General features: G+C 35.4%; 2 protein-coding genes across 38 annotated transcripts in view; one reads left to right on the top strand and one right to left on the bottom strand.

Moving 5' to 3' along the window:
* LOC106159058 (meiosis inhibitor protein 1-like) overlaps positions 1–5,242 on the bottom strand; it is a 29,694-nt gene extending 24,452 nt beyond the window's left edge. For all 3 annotated transcript variants that reach the window (XM_087006339.1, XM_087006340.1, XM_087006341.1), the window contains exons 1-4: positions 5,177–5,242; positions 4,301–4,594; positions 3,807–3,854; positions 3,534–3,607 (exon numbers count right to left, since the gene is read on the bottom strand). In XM_087006339.1, the coding sequence (XP_086862465.1) occupies positions 3,534–3,607; positions 3,807–3,854; positions 4,301–4,559 (381 nt within the window). In that variant the 5' untranslated portion in view covers positions 4,560–4,594; positions 5,177–5,242. The remainder of the gene's footprint in view (positions 1–3,533; positions 3,608–3,806; positions 3,855–4,300; positions 4,595–5,176) is intronic.
* Positions 5,243–6,677: 1,435 nt separating this feature from the next.
* Positions 6,678–22,567, top strand: part of LOC106168235 (uncharacterized) — a 42,080-nt gene continuing 26,190 nt past the window's right edge. For 8 of the 35 annotated variants that reach the window (XM_087006310.1, XM_087006309.1, XM_087006304.1 and 5 more), the window contains exons 1-9: positions 6,679–6,824; positions 7,338–7,671; positions 8,626–8,769; positions 14,417–14,573; positions 18,342–18,369; positions 18,922–19,042; positions 20,263–20,358; positions 21,104–21,167; positions 22,053–22,151. In XM_087006310.1, the coding sequence (XP_086862436.1) occupies positions 7,480–7,671; positions 8,626–8,769; positions 14,417–14,573; positions 18,342–18,369; positions 18,922–19,042; positions 20,263–20,358; positions 21,104–21,167; positions 22,053–22,151 (901 nt within the window). In that variant the 5' untranslated portion in view covers positions 6,679–6,824; positions 7,338–7,479. Of the gene's footprint in view, positions 6,825–7,337; positions 7,672–8,625; positions 8,770–8,845; positions 8,990–13,681; positions 13,839–14,416; positions 14,574–15,798; positions 15,956–16,736; positions 16,894–18,341; positions 18,370–18,589; positions 18,693–18,921; positions 19,043–19,878; positions 19,972–20,262; positions 20,359–21,103; positions 21,168–22,052; positions 22,152–22,315; positions 22,415–22,567 lie in introns of all 35 variants that reach the window. The other 27 variants (XM_013547221.2, XM_013547219.2, XM_087006337.1 and 24 more) reach the window with 19 other exon arrangements.

Genomic DNA, 22,567 nt, shown 5'->3' with positions numbered 1-22,567 from the left:
CACACTACCTGCCTATATCAGTCTTTATTTGCTTTATTTACAACACTATGAGTGCTTAACACAGTCCTTTACATATTATGTAACTCAGCATACACACATTTTATTGGTCATTTCTGAAATGTCTGAGGAAACATCCCCACAGGTTTCCTTCAAATGTCCTTCGCAAACTGTGCCTAAATTAATCCTAAAATCATCTTTATACCTCTATCTTTAAATAAATTACCAACAACAACACAATAATAATAATAATAATAATAATAATAATAATAATAATAATAATAATAATAACTAATTTGTATCTTTTCACAACAGCATTAGACAGGTAACTACATATTATCTATAGAAATTTTGGGTGACTAATACTTTACTCACATTTACTCATGTCAACAGAATTATGTCAATTGATTAATAGTAAGAGGTCAGCATACCACAGGAAACCAATGTCACCTTAGTCAACAACATTGTCTTACTTATGTTTAACCATAAGTGTTCAAAGCAATCCCTCCTTTTAGGATGAAGTTTTAACTTTTGCAGTTTCTTTCTTTGGAATGTGTTATGCAATCTTATATTGATTAAACTATGAATGGTTATATACACAAAACAGATATAACATCATAATCCCATGAAAATACTCAAAAATTCATAATTATTTTTTTTTTATCCGTGATTTTTTTAGTCTCATTAGATTCCATCAAGCAATGTTAAGTTCTTCAAGTTCACCCTATCCACACAATCACATCAATTATCAAATACCATACAAAATTAACCTGAACTACTAACCATAACAATGTCCATAACAACTTCAATAGTGTAAAATTGAAATGATTAGTCATACTCTTAAGCCAGTCATATAAACTTCATTTTTATCAATCCCATTCACCTTAAAAGTTTGTGTTGAAAAAAAGATTTAATAATGACCTACTGCTGGGCACCAAGGTGTTAGGTGCGTGTGGAGTGTGTTTTCACATGCTCTCAGGTATTTTAGTGACCTGACCTATCCTTATAACTGGTGCAGGGGAAACTGATGCTGTACTGCCTGTTAAAATAATCACTTTTTTGATGAACAGACCTGGGTATATACCACAAACTGGGCTTTCTCTGAAAACCTTGTCTGGGTTGTGTGTGTGTGTGAGACAGAAATGCATGGTGGTACAAATACTAGGAATGGTTGTCTGGGGTCCATATATGAGTAGTACCGGTTAGCCCAAAATAATGATGCTAGTATATAGGGGAAAATATCACCAGCATAAAGTAATGAACAAGCAGACCACCATGTCTGCTACACTAGTATACTGCAAGATAACGATTAAGAGGCTTAAAGAATTCAAAATTTTCTTCAAAATTACTGAGGTGCTACAGACATCTCATACCCCGTTCACACTACAGTTGCCAAAATGCGCATTTCTATAATTCGGATTTTTCGTAAGGAATCCGATTCGGTATTGCGTTCACACTCGCTAAGCGAATCCGAATCCCACGTTGAAAATTTCAGGTTAAACTTCCTGTTTTGAACACTCGCGCATGTGCCGCACAGGAAATCTTAAAATATCAACAAAAATTTGTGACGACAAATGCAACTCAAAAGACATTCCACCATTCTTGAGAAGTATAAGGTGGCAAAATAAGTTTGTTTCCTCATGTTGTAGTGAGTGGTGACCGCCAAATACGTTTGGTGCAATCTCTAAAGTAATAAACCAGCGTTCATAGATACCCGCACTTATCTGCACACATGCGCAGTAAGATCTGTACAGGTGTCGATTCCGGTAAGTTATCCGGATCGCGCTTAGAAATCCACCTCGCTTGCAGGATTTTGAAAATGCGCATTTTCAAAATCCTCTTGCGTTCACACTACTGCATTTATTCGAATTGTGACCTAATTCGCAACTTATCCGGATAACTGAGCGTAGTGTGAACGGGGTATCAGATAATTTGCTGATCTAGTTTCCACTGCTGATGCTAGAGAAATGTCTGACTTAGCTTTGTCATCAGCTTGAAAAACACAAAAGAGACCAATGGAAACCATCAAATCTCTTGAATTGGTTTTGATACTGATAGCGAACAAGGCTCTATTCCCATAGATTTTAGATCGATCTATCCCTGCGGGAAGTCTCACTAGATTACTTTCAGATAATCCGACTTAAATGTCCGTCCCGCCTACTACAAGCTGTAAGAGGGTAATTAACTTTCGTGTCCGCCCGGCTGACAGCTATTTAGCGTGAACCCCCAGGGAGTTAGGTCGATCTAAAGTAGGTCGATCTAATCTATGGAAATGGGGTGCAAGATAATGTTTGTAATTTTGATGAGGGTAAATTGAAAACAAAATCATATATTTTAATGGTCATTTTCTAAAAAATGCTATTTTTCAAAACGTAAGCATAATGCCAGACCTATCCATTCCATGTTTGAATATGTTTGTAAACCATAAAGACTAGATCAAAACATTCTTGAAACAAAACCTGCAAAACAGATCCCCTGGCTTAGAAATAAGTGCATTCCGCAACTCAAACCATCTCCATGTTATGATGGGCAATGTACACAGTACTTGCAGTGCTATCAGGGTAAAGTTTAGAATAAGTATAATTTTTCAAGATCAGCAAATCGTAAATTAAAAAAAGGAAACTGCCTGACTTTAATTATGCAAATCAGCACTAGATTTTTAATTAACATTTTTCCATTTTTATTAACCAAAATTAATGTTATCATTTTGAAAAACATAAATAGTACTCTTTTGCAAAAAAATCGGTATTCAATTACATAAACCTACAACTTTTGAACAAAATCACATGCTTCAGTTCCCTTTCTATTAAACAAGCATTAAAGCCACCAGCCATAGAATATTCACCTGAGTGAGAGGTGGAAGATACTATTTCTTGCTCCCCAAATAAGGTTGATGTAATTAATGGAGGGCAATGCTCTGGCCAGCCCTGATATCTGTGGTCTGCCATAAGTGAATATCATAGTGTTTTAATTGGTACAAAAATTCTTTTACAATATTGAATCAAAACTTTTTATAGTCACATCGCAACACACCATTTTTGTGTATGGTTGCAATAAATAAGTTGCCTTGCATAGCCTAGTAACAGGTAAATATATTCCCTGTGTGTGTTCTGTCATGGAATAGTACTGGCACATGGGAAACTTAAATCACTAGCTTTCTATATTATCATGCAACAGACCACCGGCAAAAATAACCAACAATGATTTATTTGGTTTTCCTGCTTTGCAGAAAAAGCTTCAAAGTGTACTTGCTCTCTGCTCTCCCATCTGGAACTTTGGCCATTACCAATGTGGGAGGATTCATTCATGACAGTTGAATGGTACATTCACACTTATTGATATCAGAATGAAAACAATAACTACAAATCTAGATGAAACATAACCATAAATATATATCATAGCTGCTACTGGAATATTAACGGTTTAAGGTAATTTGCCTTTACAGTGCTTATGAAATTCTAGGAAAGAGGAGAAAATCCACATAATTTTTACAATAAGTTTTTAAGTAAATAATTCAAAAATTGCTATCTGATTACCTCATGAGTGATATGATCCAATACAAAGCAAACAAACTGATCCGACTGCATAAGACATGTCAACTGTACCACAGCTGAAAAAAAACATAAAAACAAATATTAATAAAAACATTAAAATGTTACAAAAAACATTATGTATGCTATTTTTTAAGATTAAAAAGAGAACTATACAGAAAAATTGCTAGACTTCTGTGATCACATACACTGTCACCAAATAATGCAGTCTTAGGCCAAGATGCAATAATTTCTGGTAAGTCTTCATAGTTCCTTTACCTTCAGTTACAATTGGGACAAAAGTGTTGTCAGAAACTTGTAAGAACCCTGGAAATACAAAAGATGATATTTCCGCTGGTCACAGACATGTGAAAAGCATATCTACAAACTGACTGTCCTTTGATTGACTGAGAAAGCTTTGCTTTACATCTTTTAAAAAAATTATTTTTTCTGCCTAATGGAGAAACATAGAAAACAAATGTAACCATGTGCTAGTCAATTTTCTAAAATTAAGTTGACTCTAAACTCTTGAAATTTAAATAAGTGGTTATTTGGAATAGAAATAATTAATGTAATCAGATCCATAGCCAGGGAAGGGTTTGGGGGGTTAGAACAAACTGCTTTTTTGATGGGGAATAGGTCAGCTTTGGGCAAAATTTGATTTTGGCACAAGAAGATTCCATGGAAAGAGCTTCCCTTTTTTTTTAGAAAAAAAGAAACTCCCTTTTTGAAATCCCTGGCTATGGGCTTGACAGTACTTAAAAATACTTTACCCAACAAACATTCACAAAGTCTTTCACCAAGCCTCAATTCTGTACACAATGAAGTGATGATTTCTTTTGGTCTGGCTGATAATGCACCTAGAAATTCTGAAACTATGAATTTCTTTTTTATGAGCAGAACATTTTCACTGCTCAGTAGTTCAACTACACAGCAAATGCACAAAGGAGGAGAGTTTATTCTCCAGTGTACTATAAAACCTGAAGGATGGCACCAGTGATCACTTGTCACCAGTATTGTTGTGTCAGCCATAATTCTTGTAGATTTGCTTCTTAGTCACTTCACTCCTACAAATAATGATTTAACCAAATAAGGTATGGGGCAATAAAATGCTAAATAGGGAGGAAACTTGATCCTGACCCTCCCCTGAATTTCCCCCATTGAAATATTTAATTTTACATTGTTTAATACAAAACTCAAACTTTCTGCACAAAATTTTGAACATAGGAAGAAGGAAGTTTGCTAAAGGGAGAAGAATTACATATCTAATCATTGAAATATCAGGTTATATGTTTTCAAGTAAATTATTATCAAGAGATACGTTGCGTGAAGAAAGTAATGGAATGTATAACAACTGCATTATTTTAGCACTACGTCGGCCTGTATCTTGTGAACATTACTATGACTATCAGGTACCAGAGTCGGAGACCAAAGTCAATATTCAAAGGGCCGATCTGAGACTAACGGTGTGACGATGAAAGAACTACCGGTACTAGGCAGTGACAAAATACGCGATTGATGCTGAAAACGCGGTTGCAGGTGACAAGTACTATGTACTGCTCACACTAAGTTTAAAACACTTAAAATAATAATAATACAAAAACGGGATGAAGAAATTAAATATGCCCATCAAACCTATCCAAACCTACATTTTACAACAACCTCGGGTGATTTTGCCGCTTCCAAACTATCTATAAAAACAAATCTTTTTTCATAAATGAGCTCCATTTGCATCTTCCAAGACAAGCTTAATTTTGACACGCTAACACGCTTAAGATATTGCAAATCAGCGCCATACATGAACAAAGAATATGTTAAATTTTAAAATATGTCTAGTCTATTCACATTGACAATTATATAAAAACACTAATCCTTCATGTCTCCTCGTTTACACACAAAATTAACAAACACAAGTAGGCCTATGATGTTCGAAAGTTGGCCGGTGACGGTCGCTATTATTTAAAAATCGCCGTAATAGAATGAATAATGTTATTTAGAACATATCATTGGATAATGTTGAGTAATAGCAATTACGTAAAGTTAAGGCCTGAAAATCTTGCCTTGTTATATATTATCCAAACAAATTTAGCGTTTTATGGGGGAGGAGGCGTGGTTCGATAGGTGACAGGACCGCTTTAATTTCTCTAATATTCTACATCTTTCCTTGTGAACTAAGCAACAGCACAGCCAGTTTAAGAAAAAGATGAAGTGCAGATGAAACATTCAATTGCATTACTTCCAAATCAAAAGAACAATCACATCCTGGATTTCATTCGTGTTCACTGGCACTGGCGGTAATTTAGGTAGGCCTAAGTAAAGTGCCACCCAACATACATTTACGTTCACAGTTATCTTTTATGAACGACAAGTGCTCATATTGGAGGTGGGTTCCAAGTAGTATCTGAAATCCCAGGTACTATACTAATCGCTGGTGCAATATAAAGCAAGTTCATCCTAATAGTGTGTGCAGTGGGCCTACATGTGCATGTATTAATCCCAGGTCGCTTTCTTTTTTTTTTTTTTTTTTTGGATATAATTCATCGTTTAAGATGAAAATTAATTATAAACACATTCTTACTCTTTAACGGGCCGTGCTATTTTTTTATTATTATTTTCATCAATTTCTTTTAAAAAAACTTATTTTGATTTTTTAATTGATATAATTTAGCATAGGTAAAAGGTGCGATGCGTTTCATATATTAGGACGTAGGCCTACATGTAGGCCTATATCTCTAACGTTGATATACAATGCCGAGTAGCCTATTTTCTTGGATCCGCCGACCGGTCGCCCTTATTTAGTACAGAACGTGGCTTTTTTTTAGATATTAAAATAGGCCTACCTATTGCTACGTATATTTCGCAAAATTTGAGTAATGTATATACAACTGTATATATAGGGTAGGGCCTACTAGTAGGCCTTTACGTCCTCCCACTATTTTTAAGTAACGAAAAATTATTTACAATAAAACAGCATCAAATTCTATATAGATGCCATTACACAAACGCTCTGGTCATATAAGCTGCCGGTTGAATATAATGTTCTGAGCTAAAAGTGAACGCGGTAGAACCCATATAGAAGAGAACGCTAAATAGATGCCGAACATATTTGGCGCATCCTTAAATGGGTAATGAGTGTTTTCACTTACAACGGCGGACGGGATTGGTCTTAAGCTATTTCTAATCCGTCTATTCGCCAATTGCAAACACCTTTAGAACTTCCTCAAGGGGCCAATTGACCCTTGGCTCATATATAAACCTCGCCAGAAAACAGATTTCAGCTAGAACGGCTTTGGATTCGTAAGTACAATGCTAACTGAGCATGTTGCTTATCTTTCTGAGTGTGCAAACATCGAGTCTCAAATAGGTGGTCATCAGCATATGGACGGTTAAGCAGAGCAAGCTCGACAACAATACTCAGTTGCCAAAAGTAAACAAGCAACGATTACCGGCTTTACAATACAACCGGTGGAATATTTACCAAAGGTGTTCAACCGACTGTGATGAGGTCGGGATAGAGTAGAGAGCACTTAATAAGAAGGCATTTCAAATTTTGTGCAAGGGAATTGCTCAAGAAGGCAATCGTTGCCGAGGATTTTATAGGCTTCCCCTTTTCTGCACTCATATGTCGGCTTGATGAAACTGGTGTTCAAAAGCGAAAGTGGGCAAGAAATAGTTCCGAAAATCGGAAGTAGTGCACAGGTTTATTCTTAAACCGGCCGGCAAGTGCGTGATCTTTTTACCTTTTAATTCTGCAAGTGATAATAGTATTATAGGATGAAATGAAGTTAAATTTTTTTCCTTTGCTTTCAGAACCGGGGTCTAGTGCTGTTCCGCCTCACTGCTCTCCTTGTTTGTTACGTTCTCAGCGTCCAGAGTCGCACTGCGGTTGCCTACCTTTTCGTTCAAAAGCAGTTAATTTATTTCGTTGGTTGTACGCACTTAACCTGCCATCATGTCGTACGATCCGAATGATCCAGATATGAAATATCTGGCCATCGACAAGAAGGCTCTGCAGAAGGAACAGACCCAGCCGTTTGACGGTAAGAAGAACTGCTGGGTGCCCCACCAAAAGGAGGGTTTCATGGCAGCCGAAATCCAGAGCACTAAAGGGGATGAAGTAACTGTAAGACTGAATGACGGCAACGTGAGTAGCAATCTTTTTATTTTAATTTAAGCCTGTATAATTCGATACATAATATGATATTATATTGAAAGTGACAATTGCAATTTGCCTATACATTTGTTCTGAAATTTTGATTGTGAGGATGTCAGAAACTAGCTTATTGGCTATGAAAAACCATCAGCAACATGGTGTAGAATTAATAGGCAGTTCTCCTTAAATTTCTGTTTTCTGTTTTTCTCAGTCCATACTGACAAAAAAAAAAAAAAAAAAAAAATGGTTATGGAAATTTATTTATTCTCTCAGATGAAGATAAGTGCATTGGAAAAAATGTCACTATGTTGTGAAAAACAAGGTTTTAAAATGAAAGAAAAGACAACATATTTCCAACTTCAAGTGTCTGAAAATTTATGTAGCAAATGAGATATTTTAACAGCATCTAATTTTGTTGAGGGATGCATTGTTTTATGTAACTGTATTGTTTTTAGACCACCAATTTGCAGATGCTGGGTAGGTACCCTGTACACATGTATGAATGAAAGAAAAAATAGATTGTCATTTTTTAGATAAAGGTGCTTTTGGCGTTGACAGGGTTGTTATTGTGTTTTAAAGCTGAAAAATGTATCTGATAAGATTTTTGCTGGCCCATTTATTATTTAGATAAAATGAAAGTTTTTTTTTTCATACACATTTTTCCATACACATGTATGAATGAAAGAAAATATAGATTGTCATTTTTTAGATAAAGGTGCTTTTGGCGTTGACAGGGTTGTTATTGTGTTTTAAAGCTGAAAATGTATCTGATTAGATTTTTGCTGCCTCATTTATTATTTAGATAAAATTAAAGTTTTTTTTCCATTTTTTGTCCAAGATAGTTACTATATAAATTAGTTATACATGTATCCACACGTCATATTAGTTGTGATAAATTTTTTTTTAGATACGTGGAATTGACACATTATTTTCTTGATTTCAAAGATTGTTACAGTGAAGAAAGATGACATTCAACAAATGAACCCTCCCAAATTCACAAAATGTGAGGACATGGCAGATCTAACTTATTTAAATGATGCCAGTGTGTTATGGAACCTGAAAGATAGATACTATTCAAACTTGATCTATGTAAGTATCAAACAAATATTTCATTAAATTTTTTATTCATTATGAGTTGTAACGTTTATTTTGCATTACATTACAGATCGTCACAGTTAAGAAAGATGATATTCAACAAATGAATCCACCAAAGTTTGAAAAATATGAGGATATTGCCAACTTGACCTATTTAAATGATGCCTCAGTTTTGTACAATTTGAAAGCAAGATATTATGCAACTCTCATTTACGTAAGTAAGAAAAACCCCAATTCCAAAAAAGAAACTGAAGTTTTTTCCCAGGAATAGGAATTCTCACCTGGAGTGATTTTATTTGAACCTACTATACCTAGTGCACCAACCCGGGTACTGGATCATTTCAAGCATGAAGGATGCACAGGAGATGTGGATAAAATGCACATTTGTAATATTCCCACCTTCTGATGAAAAGTACACTCTTCTTTAGCTTGGAAACCTGGCCCTTTTTCATGGTCAGTTTCCAAGTTAAAGAGACCCCTCAACCTACTTAGCCCGCCCTCCTTATGATCATGTTGGCACCTCAGTTATATGTGGATCAAACAAATATTATGTTATTATACATCATATTTAGTTGATTTATATTGCCATTATGTAGATTATACCTGAGTAGATTTCCTTTATTTACCTCCAGTCAAGTCACTTGTGTTTACTTCCCCTTTCTTGTGGTTTTGATCAGTATCCTTTGTACACATTATCATTGTTCTCTTGCACAGAGAGAATTTAATAGACAACCATTAAGCCATTGTTTATCTGGTTTTAAAAGTAAAACTGACTAGAGCAAGTATAAATGCATTTGAAGCCTTTCTGACCAGCTCGGGTTAGCTTAATTAACAGAGAACATCTGAGTTAAAGACAAATTTTGATTTTTATATGAAAGATAAGCCATATGACTTTTATTCCCAAGCTTTAAGGATAGAGCTGCAGTTTCTGGTTTCTTCTTTAAAGCTTACACAGTGAACTTTTGATGCCCCAACTAAATATATCATTGCTATCCAAATTTTGATTGCATAGGATCAAACATGTAGAGGATGTTTTTGTAAGAGTTTATAGTGAAGAATTCTCTTATTTCACATAATTGATTTGAAACTGTCACTCAAAGCTGGTTTGAATGGATTTAACTTGGGGTATATAAAAATCCACAGACATTTTAATGAGAAGCACAAACACTGTTGACCTGTCATATTTACTACATTGCTTCAAAAGCTCCATAGGAAAGAGTTTGTTTGAATATCCCAGAGTGTGTGTTCTGACTAATATGAAATATTTATCTTGGGAAGGCTCAGGTTCCAATGCTGATGGAAGTAAATTGACTCCTCAGTAGAGCCTGGATGAGAGCCTATGGTAAGACTATATGCATGGTATGGGCATACATGTGTGCTATACACAGCCGAATGCCCTCCATATTTTGGTCTCTACCTGTCTGACCTGGGGAAACACCATAAAAGGTCTTGCTGTGATCAGGTGTTCAGCAGGAAGGGGTTAGACCAACAGATATGCTGCATCCTGCTGAAGCAGGTGTGGTTAAGTGCTACTGATTGTGAACAGGGAAATGTCTCATATAGCCCCATATAAATAGGTTACCTGTAGAGTTGTTAACTTTGGCACCTTTTAATTACCTATACATCAAACTTGTGCCTGCTATCCATAGAGCGTTTTTTTTTTCTGGGTCTCATTTCTTGTTTTGAAAGATACATGTACTATTTGTAACATTTTTAAAAACAATTGATTTTATCAAGTCCTTATGGAACAATAGAGATAAATAAGAATACTTAAGCTTTGAAGCAGTATCCCAACATTGGAGATCAGCATGCCTTTCAGAATGGGTCTGTTCACCTTTGCAGTGATTGGCAACTGCAGGATAGGATAACAACCTAGCCTATAAATAACACAAGCTTTGATGCCATATATGTCCACCTGGGAAGAAGAAATCAGTGTAGTATATATAGAGGGAATTTTGCTAATGGAAACATTGCCCAGGTGGGGGAGCTATCCTTACAGATGAAAGAAAGCTTCAGTAATAAAAATTGCATTCCAAACTCTACATCTGCAGAGATTTGGGAAGAAGAGGGGAGGTTTTGAAAATTTCACTGTTGATTAATTAATGCAAATTGTTACTTACAGCGCCTCTGATACATGACACACATTTAGTATAAAATGTCTTCAGTTTAGATATGTAGCTAAAAATTTGCACCTAAAAATTATTTGACCAGTGCATGTCAGGTTGTCAGACCTGGACAAATTTATTAGCCTGAACTTGGTATGGTGTGACTACAAACAAACAAGGTTAATTGACCATGGTTAATGAGGCAATGAATTGCGGAAAATTAGACCATTCAGTGCACTTCCACCCTTGGCTTCAGTTGTCTCTGCTACACCTAGAGTGAAAGAGAACTATTGAATTGAATGTAACTCGAGTAGGGAATTTTGACTTCATAGCAAGGAATATGCTTTCATTTAAGTCCAAGCTAATAGAGTCATGTAAACACACCTTTCTCTTCATGGATTGTTATTGAAGTCATTGGTTTGGGGGTTAAGATTACAAGCTTATTTCACTTCATATGATAAATTGTAATGACAGACTCAAGGTAGAAAATAATTTGATAGGTGTAAGATGTTAGAATTCCACAGCATCAAAAATGAAGAAAAGAATGTGTTTTAAAACTAAAAATGCCCTCCTTTGATAAAATGTTATTAGCAAATATACAATGTACAACCCCCCCCCCTTTTTTTTTGCTGTAAGGTGGCCTGAAGAGTACCCAGAAAGCACATGCTAATACCGTTTCTTCTTTTTATGTGCATTCTGCTTAGATTGTTTAATTTTTGATGATTAAACATTTGCAGGAGAAATTTAAAGAAAGCTTTTCAAACAAGACATGTGACCTTAAAATAGCTTGATATTTACACACCTATTTGTGTGATCCTGTCCAAATTTAACATAGCACACAGAACCTGAGAAAGCATTTAAAGTTGGCTACTTTTCCAAGTCTTGCTAGGCTAGCAAAGAATGAAATGAAATTTATAGGTAACATTTACATACAGAGCTCTTCTGGTTTTGGAAAACCAAACCAGTGGGATAATCATTTTAAAGTGTGTATATACTGTAGTTTGCTGGTTTATATGTAATTACATGAAAATTTTTTACTTGATTATTTTAATGGCATTATGAAAGCTCTGGTCAGTTTGAATAACTTGTTGAAAAAAAATGGACAGAAAAATGGAAATGTGGCTGTTATTGACTGGTGGTTAAGTAAAGAAACTGCTCAATTGTATTCATAACAGAAGGAGGCCATTTGGGGAAAAAAACTAAAGCCTTGTCTCAGTTGGCAATCATACCATGTTATTTCAAGTGGCAGGGGTATGCTGTTAATTGTAGTGTTATTGTGGAATTTGGCAAACCTTCTGATATGACATTTTGAACCATGTTAAACCATATTTATTTTATTAAATCATCACCATGTCATTCACATACCATTCATCATACCTTCCCATATTCCCCCAAACCCTGATTCATATATTGAAATTACCTGTTATACTAGCCTTGAATTTAACTCAGTTACCTGACAGGAGATAACAATTCCAAAAACCCAAGGCAGTTCCATGCCTGTTATCCGTCACATTTAACCTATCCCATCAAACCCAAAGTTATTCCTCATGTTTGTTTGTTTTGTTTTTTTGTTTTGTTTTTTTTTCTGGCAAGTTGTTAGAAAATTTTCTACCATGCCAGTGTCTTTATTCCCTTCCAAAGAAGATAAAACCTCATCCTTATATCCTCCCATTATCTATCATTGACTTGGATCTCAGTATCATGGATCAAGTCATTCATAAGATTTGTATCATGCATTTTATTACCTTCTTGTCATTCATTATTACCCAAGATGTCCTGCATTCTTTATTTCTCTTCCTCTTCTCTCAGTTCTTTTACTTTACCTTTTTTTTCTGCAGTGATGGTGACCAGTTTTCAGTTTTATTTCCAAGCCAAAAAGATGATGCACCACTTTCCATATCCCACCATGAACCAACATCACCATAATAGGATCCCCTCCTACACAAATACCAGGTTTTAAAGCACTTTCCAACTTCTGATACCATATTTGAAGTAGCCCACATCCCCTTGGTGGTACCCAAATGGTAAATTTAACAAAGCAGATTTCTTTTGGGGGTATTTAGTTATTATCTCCCACCGGGGCTAATGATTTTTTTCCTGATTACTAACATTGGCTGCATTTTTTGTGTGCTTACAAAACTCTGGATGTGCATATTCTGATTAGATGCTTATTCCACAGCAGAAAAAAGAAAAGCTTTTGCATATTAATGTCTAGTTCCTTTATAATGCCATTTTTCAACTGGAAATCTTTCTATTATCGTATATTATGATTTTGGACAAATCTAAATTGAATCTGTAACAATGAATTGACATGCTGCAAAGCTTATGCAATATGCAAGATGGATTTAAAAAAAAATATTAACTTCTATCTGCTTTTGCAATGGAGGCATCAACACTTAAAGTTGCACTTGTAGAAAAATCTTTTAGCATGTAGTAAATATGTGCATGATAGTTGTCTGTAATCATGTATATTGTATTGAACTTTGTTACTCTTGTTATAAGCCGTTTCTGTATTGATGTACAGTATATGTGAATATAATATGCTTAAAGTAGCAAATGCAGGCATGAACTTTTTTTCAATGTTTTCTATGCAATAATATTACATGTACAGCTTTTGATTATCACTTTACATGATGTTCTGTGCATTTAATGCAATTTTTACATGTAGCAAACATTTCCGCAGTGCTTTTAGAGCTGATAATTAGTGTAAGCTTACTAGCTTTTACTGTATGAAATGTTAATGGAAGTACATATGTATTGTCTTAAATATCTGTAGCATGGCTGTTTGTGCTGTATTTCAGACTTATTCTGGACTATTCTGTATAGTCATTAACCCCTATAAGAGACTGCCAATCTATACCCCGAGCATCGTAGACAAATACAGATTCAAGAAAAAGACTGAAATGCCACCTCATTGTTACGCCGTTTGTGACGAGGCATTTCAAAACATGCTGAGAGGTAATATGAGAGTATCCCAAGACCTTTTGAAAAACCCTCTCTTATTGGTTGACATTATTACTTCAGTGCCCCATATCAAAATATGTCCAAATTCCCACATACCCTTTGAAAAAAACTCTCCTGTTCCACCAAATGCCCTGCACATTTCCCAGGTGAAAGCACACCCTTTTTTTTTTCAAGTCTTTTGAGCAGAATTCCTGTTCAACAAACTAGGTATTATATTATATTGTGATAAGGAATGGTTCAGTGTCTGATGGTAAGTATTTGGTCAAAATTTTCAGATAATAACCAACCATGACTTTATCTTTACCCAACAAATATCGATAAAACCAACAAGTATTTTACCAAATCAACCACCAGAACCCAAAACAAGGTCACCTTGAAACCATCACTTCTTTTTTCTACTGTTCTTTTCTTTTCCCAAAATACCAGTTCCCCAACACTGCATGCCTAATGTAAGCACCCCTACCCTTGTCTTCTCATTTAAGGTTCAGGTTCTCAGTCCGAGGTAATGGAGTCCTCCATTTGGTGTGTATCAACCCTTCTAAAGGGACCGTGTCACCTTATTTGCTTTTCAGACCTACTCCGGACTTTTCACAATCACTATCAATCCTTACAAGCGACTGCCTATCTATACACCCGAGATTGTTGCAAAGTATAGAAATCAGAAAAGGACCATGATGCCTCCACATCTGTATGCTTTCTGTGATCTCGCATTTTGCAACATGTTGCAAGGTAAAGTGTGGTATTCAACACTCCTTGACTTGCATCCTCCATTCAAACCATATGTATATTATACATTTTTTTTTTTTGATACCCCGATTTTTTCACAAGTGTTTAATTCCAACCAAATCCAAATCCTTTTCATCCATCACCATCCTTTTATTGTGAACTGTTTCCATTTTTTATACCAATCCATGAATATCCAACCAGTATCTAGATGTAAAAGAACTAGAAGTTATCCAATGTCCCTTTTCTCAACCTTTTTTATATTTTTGAGACAGTGTGTCAGTCTCTACCCACCCCCTCCCCATCCTCTTGATTTGAAGTGCCTGTACACACTGTACAAGATGTAGGAAGGTAAGGATTCCAGGTTGGCATGTCAACATCATTTCATCAAAGATCTAAAATCATTTCATATCATCATCTTACTCTCATTGATTTGGCCTGATAAAGCCCACTGACCTACCAGTATCTCAATTCTTCAATGAATTTTCAAAAAAATCCCATTGAGATTTGTTGAATTATTCAGTATGGGCTCCATAGATTTCATTTGAGGCTTGCAGACTTCTTTAAATATGGGTTGATTAAATTTCATTCCAGACCTATTCAGGGTTGTTCTGTGTCACAGTCAACCCTTACAAGTGGTTACCAATTTACAATGCGGCCAAAGTTCAAAAATATCGAGGAATTAAAAGAAGTGCAATGCCACCCCATCTTTATTCAATATGTGATGGTGCATATTCAGTAATGTTGCAAGGTAAAAAGACCTAGCATTCTAGGCAATGTGTTTGGGCGTAGTTTATAACCACCTTCTAGAAATCTTATCAGATAATTTAGTGAAATAACTAGAACATCTGACAAAATTTGAACAAAACAATTTTTAGGTTAACCATTTACCAATTTTCCCATGAATTCAAGTTCTAACCAATATCCGGAAAATTGTCATTTTTCATTATCTTTTGTATTAACCAATTACAAACTTAAAAAAACAACAAAAATCTTATTTGTAGACATAACCATTATATCTAACCAAAAAATATCTGAATTTTTTTATATTCCTCAAGGGTATTACTTGAAAATAGACTATTAGATGTCCCTATCCATGAATCATCTGGGAGGGGGTCTCATTTTCACACTTACCATTAATTCATTTTCTCATTGTGTGTTGAATTTTCCATCATAACCAACCTATTGAAACACCACTAATCATTTCTCCTCATATCAACCCCCTTTTCAGACATATTCCGGACTATTCTGTGTAACAATTAACCCATACAAGAGGTTGCCTATTTATGAGAAGAGTGTAATCAACAAGTTCAGGGGCCAAAAACGCTCTCAAATGCCACCCCATGTGTATGCCATTTGTGATGTAGCATATCAGAACATGCTTCAGAGTAAGTAAAAGACCAGGAGCCAGGAGAGAGACAGCTGTTTCATGCTGCAGGTTGAGTTTTACAGCATGAATATATCCCCACCCCTTTGCATTTCCCCACCTCCCTATATGTACAACACTCAATTGTGTTTTTTCTTTCTGTTGCATCCAGTTTCTCTTTTAGATCCTGCAGTGCCGTGTGACCCAACATCAGCATCTTTACTCCTCAGTCTCAGTGTATAGGACTTTACCCCACAAATCACTGAACCCTAAAAAACCTTTGTCACCTGTGTCATATACATAATCGAGTTTTTTTTCTGAAATTTTACTTTCTGCACCCTTCTCACAAGTTGCTGTGTGATTCTATAACTTAACTCTATGTTGTTTTATTTTGAAGTGTCTTCTATTTCAGTGAGCTCTTCTCATTGAAGATTTCAATTCACTGTCATTGTTGCTTACCAGTTTGGAGTTTCATTTACTGTAGTGTGACAAAAAAAATAATAATAATAATGATAATAAAAAAATAAAAAATTCAACAATTAGTATTTTACCAATTTATGATGAAACTTTTATAGTCAAAGAGCTCCAGACTTGGTATTGATTTCTCTGTTTCCCCCATATTTACCCCACTTGCATCCATTTTTGTCTATTACCGTGAAGATTAAGGCCTTAAATCAGTTTCCACTGATACTAGGGCATCTTCAGGTAATTTGTATTGTTTACCACACTTCTTGTAGTCAGATACCTTTCTTGTTTTCTGTTCTCTTACTAATTTAGTGCACCCCTAACTAATTATTTTCCAGACCTACTCGGGACTGTTTTGTGTTACAATTAATCCCTATCGATGGCTACCTATCTATACTAAGGAACTTATAGCCAAATTTCGAGGAATGAAAAGAAGTTCCATGCCACCTCATGTGTATGCCATTTGTGATATGGCATATACCAACATGCTGCAGAGTAAGTCAACAGAGTTCTCGTTGAGAAGTGGGAAATGTTAAAACTCTGCTGCATGGCAGGTTCTGACAGCTAATAGACAAGCGCACAAATGGCAAACTGGATACATTATTTTCTGGCTCTCTGCTCCATGTGCTGCCCATTGTTATATCTGCTCTACAGATTAGGTTTTTGTGTAGCTGCATATGTGATTGTCTTTGTATTGCTAACTTTACTATGTTCCCAAACTCTTGCTGAAGAATACTGGTTGAAGCCAATGCAGTGCCAGGGCATGTCAAAGGAATGGCCTTTTTTAGATATTAGGAAATGTAATTGTTTTTAAAATTTCTAGCCAAATTAGAGGCTTTAACAGCTATCCAATGCTGCAAAATTACAGATTAGTCTGGGATTCCTAAATGCATGTCCGTCTAGGCCCTTTCATACTCGTCATCCTGCTTGCATGTTATACATTATGTTTTTGTCTTGTGTTAATGTTATGTCTATACCTCTCTGGAGGTATGTTATTGAGTATTTGTTCCAGTGACATGTTGTGTCCATATGTGCTTTATGCGTTATACTTTTTGCTTCAGTTTTTTTTTTTTTTTTTGCCAAATATATGCAACTCTGGTATACTCAACTTGAGTTGTAATATTTGTGTATATTTGCATGCAAAATTTCAAAATGTATGGGCTTGGACACATCATAAAGGAAAAGGATTCCAAGTGTGGTAAGTCAAAGAAAAACTGAACAGGTAACAGTTTTTCATCTCCATATTATAACATCATTTTTCCTCACCCCCACTATTTGCAGACCTTCTCTGGACTATTCTGTGTAACTGTCAACCCTTACAAATGGCTCCCAATCTACACAAAAGCCGTAATTGAGAAATACCAAGGCAAAAAGCGTTCACAAGTACCACCCCATATATTTGCAATCACAGATAATACATATAGAAACATGTTGGAAGGTAAGTGAATGTCATAGGTGGATGCATTTTTAAGCAGGTTAAATGAACTTGAGTTTACAATGTTTAATTCAAGTCTTCAATGTAATTATTTAGAATGTAGGTTATTTTAACATTATTCTAACCCTTGCATGTAGCCTGCACTGTCTACCATATAACCTTTTCAACTGTGATATTTAAATGTTCTCTTTCAGGTGGTTCTTAATTGTAAGACTAGAGCGATAAAGGTTGAAACATTTAATGTCATGCTTTCTAAGGATTAAAGATTCATGTCAAATTGAAGAGTTTTCAGATTAAAAGGAAAAAAACATCACTTTACTGTATCAGTGGAGATGCACCTGTCTTGTGGAGTCCTGGTATTCGTTCAAGCTAAAATAAAAGCCAAATTGTTTTTTTTTTTTTTAAGTTAAAGTAAAAAGAAATACTCTAGAATTTTAGAAAACAAACCCATTTTTGTGTCTATTTGCACCTTTAATTTAATGCTGGAACCTTCTCTTTTCCTCCACAGATCGTGAGAACCAGTCCATGTTGATTACGTAAGTATTGCCAATAACACTGCTGACACACATTAGGACAGACCTAGTTTTGTGATGTATTAAATTTTAATTGAATTTTTATGAAAAGTTACAACTATCAGTGTTCTTGTAACCATTTAATGAATGCAAGCTGGTTATTTCACTGCACAATGTGGCTTAGGGTAATTTTTTGGATAAATTGTGGGTTTTACTGTTGTCTTGTTTCCTTTGGTTTATCCAGAGGGGAATCGGGAGCAGGCAAAACTGAAAATACCAAGAAAGTAATTCAGTACTTCGCACAAGTTGCAAGAGCTGGAAAGACTAAAGACTCTCCCCTTGATACCGTAAGTGTCCTCAGTAGCCTCAATAAGAGTGCCACCATGTGATGGAAACTACTTTTGAAGCTCCCTGCAGGACACTGGGAAACATTTTTGATTGTTCCCAAGATGAGATATGGGGAGTGTCACAAAAGTGGATTCCAAAACAAAAAAATGCTCAGACGGACCTATGTCCTGTCTGTTAACGCTTTGATGTAACTTAGATGTTTGACTTTTTTATCTTTCTTAAAATCAGTGGTGAGTCTGGTGCTGGAAAAACTGAGAACACGAAGAAAGTAATCCAGTACTTTGCCTTTGTGGCCGCTGCTGCTGCAAAGAAAGAGGGTACCGCAGAGGCTGAAGAAGGAAAGAAGAAGGTAGAAAGGAATGCAAATTGGAGAGTGGTCAAGCATGTGTCTTCCCACTTGTGTCTTGTTTCCATCCTAATTTTCTGTTTGATATTTCCAGTTCACCACCTATTCCCACATTGTTGTCTCCTGTACTGTATGATCCCAAAATGCAGTTTATATAACCTTTGTTGGTATCACAGTTTTGTGTATTTCTCTTTATATTGTCTGTGTGCCTCACTGTCTTTCCTATTACTTTGAACCTGGAAGATACTTTCTACATTGCTTCACCAGAAAATCCTCAATTGTCATCTACTGGATGTACATCTGTACCTTGCATGATGGAGAAGAATACCTGTAGTTAATAGTGTTTTGTTGTTTTTTTTTTAATCACTTACCACCTTACTTTTCCTTTGTGACTGTCTGACTCCTTAGATACACAGATCATGATATATATATATAATACTCTAGTGGTTGTTTTGCATATGGTATATTTTCTATTTTAGGTATATGTTTGTTTTATTTTATCACTACTGTTTCCCTATGTTTTTTACCTCTAGCAATGGAGTGATAGTGTAACACTGATTTATGCTTTTATCTATTTTTTTATATACTGATAACATGGTTTACTTCAATTGAAAAATGTTTACACTTTATGTGCATTTCATTCTCATTATTGTTCTTATTCGTCTGAAAGGTATATACCATGAACCATATAGGAAAATAAACACATAAATTAGAATTAAAATTTTGTAAAAATTCTTTTATGTAGTAAGTACTTTTAGAATGGTTTATTAGCTTTATCTGCTTTGTTGTTTTATTATGGCTTACAAACATCTCAATGTCATTTTACTCAAATCTTATAGGGTACACTTGAGGACCAAATTGTGCAGGCTAACCCTGTACTTGAAGCCTATGGAAATGCCAAAACCGTCCGTAACAACAACTCTTCACGTTTTGTAAGTAGAGGGAGTATCCTGTCCCTTCCCGCATGCACTGGAGTATAGACGTGTTCTGCACCATCTTGCCACCATATTTGCTGTTTGTACTCTCAAACAGGTCAACCCTCCATCTTTGTTTCAGCTGCCACTCTTCTTATTCAAACCTCAAATGGAAGCTGCAAGATGAAGAACAGTGCATGGATGATTTTTAGTTTTTTTTTGTTTTTTTTTATGTGTCACGTGTGAGATGTACTGCCTTCTTCTTTTTCTTACTTTTTCTCACTCCCTTGCATGTGTGTGCCATTCCAGCGAGGCAACTTAGAGGACCAGATTATTCAAGCCAACCCAGTGCTTGAGGCCTTTGGCAATGCCAAGACTATCAGAAACAACAACTCTTCTCGATTTGTGAGTACCCCTGCTCAGGACCTAGTAGTTGCTAGATTACTTCAGTGGTCACACAATTTTTGATTTGGGGATATGAATGAGGAATTCAAATCAAGTCACCTTATTCAAGATTTATTATATTTCTAGCAGCTACCAGTTCTATACAGACCTCTTGCTTGATATCCTTTTAGACCATATGAATGGAAGCACATTCATATTTAAGAACAGTAGTGTTTCATTTTAGAGTTTGCAGTGATATAGATGTAAATGGGTATAAATATACATGTACAAGTTTTACATCACTACCTATTTCGAAATATAGTTTAATTGGTGATTTTGTTTTAGTGTGCAGTGCTGTGATATAGGTAGCATTTTTTTGTCTAGATTGCATTTTTGGCGAGTGTTTCTGAAAATGTAGATATGATTCATATTTTACTTGTGGTGAGAGTTGATGCAGCAGAATTCAATTATTTGTGGTGAACAGATCACGTTGAAGAAAACATCTTGTGTTGTCCTCTTGGTTTTGTCTTTCTTTTTATTAGTTTTAAATGGTTTATTTTTTATGTTCAAGTAATTGTCATTCATTGTTCTTGAGAACTGATTCAGGGTTGTCATTTAGTATGTGGAATATTTTAACTGAAATCCTGTGGAAATTGTTGAACAAGCAAGTAAGATGTACAGTTACAAAATATGTTTTTATTTCTTTTTTGTGATGCACTAAAATCTGTGTTCATTTTTTTAAATTCTTATTTGTCTTCTCCTGTAGGGTAAATTCATCAGAATTCACTTTGGTACCCAGGGTAAAATTGCTGGTGCAGACATTGAGCATTGTAAGTATGGAGTAAAAAAATAAACAATCATGATCAACTGATAATATTTCTAGGTTTTATTAAATAATTACACATAAATGTAACATTTTTCTGTCAACATATATAATTAAAGTTACTATAGAAGTTACTATAGCATATTACTTTGAGATGTAAATTTTTGACTGTTTATTGAAGTACCTATAGTGAAGTAGAAGTAGAATTAAATACTTATGTTACATGTACCTACCCCAAGACCTGCATTGGGAATCATACCCTTTTACTTATCCACTTCTCTTCTTTCTCCAATTGTTTGACTTTATATAGTTTTTTTTCTTTGACATTTCTGTACCCCTTTAACTTCATTCACTAGTTTGACTCTGTAGAATAGTTTTCTCCTTGGTAATCTCTTTTCTTTGTCCCCCAAGTTTGAGTTATCACAGTTTTCTTTTACCATTGGCACTCCCAGAGTCTTTCTGGTGTGTTTGCCCTGAGGTGTGTGATTCAGAGAGTATTATGATTTGATTTGTCAATTAAGGTCTTCTTCAGTTCTGGTGATCACACCAGTCAGCTGGCAGAACCTATCACCTGATGTATATATATAACCTGTGGAATATTTGCTGAGTAAGGCACACCCTACCCTAGGTATATAGAAGCATCTCTCACCATGGTTTTATATAGCACCAATAATATTATGTTTTATTATTTAAACCCTTATGATAATGGTGACAATATGCACCTACCCTTGAGTACAGTAATTATACCTACCAACATCTGAAGTGAGATACCCAAATGCATGAAAGGCTTGCCGTGGAAAGATGCTGCCTTGCTGTGGTTTGTGAACCCCTTCTAAACATTGAATTCAAGTGAAATGATTCATCAGCAAAAATTTATATTACTATATCACAGATCTGCTGGAGAAATCTCGTGTGACCTTCCAACTGTCTGCAGAACGTAATTACCACATATTCTATCAGCTTCTGTGTAACTCATTGCCAGACCTTGCAGGTGAGTTCAAAAAAGATATTGTGAGTGAAGGATGCCAAGTATCCAGGATCTAGTGGCCCACAGGCTGGAAAGTGTTTATTTGATTCCCATCCCCTATCCCCTCTTCCCTTCACTTTTGTCCCTCAACCTTCATCTCTTCAACCTCTGTTTGATCTCTCATTTAGATCTATTAGAGAAGTCTCGTGTGATCTTCCAACAAAAAGCTGAGCGTGACTACCATATTTTCTACCAGCTGTTGTCAAACGCTTTCCCCAGCTACATGGGTAAGTCCAATAAAGTAGATCAGATATGTTAGTTTTTGTCTTTGGTACTATAATGTATTGATATACAATTTTGCAGATTTATTGGAGAAATCTAGGGTGACTTATCAGCAAAAAGCTGAAAGGAATTACCACATATTTTACCAGTTATGCTCT

Source organism: Lingula anatina, chromosome 2 (genome assembly GCF_051362555.1).
Source record: "Lingula anatina isolate TDL-2025a chromosome 2, LinAna3.0, whole genome shotgun sequence".
Taxonomy (NCBI): domain Eukaryota; kingdom Metazoa; phylum Brachiopoda; class Lingulata; order Lingulida; family Lingulidae; genus Lingula; species Lingula anatina.
This window is presented reverse-complemented; position numbering and strand designations above follow the sequence as displayed.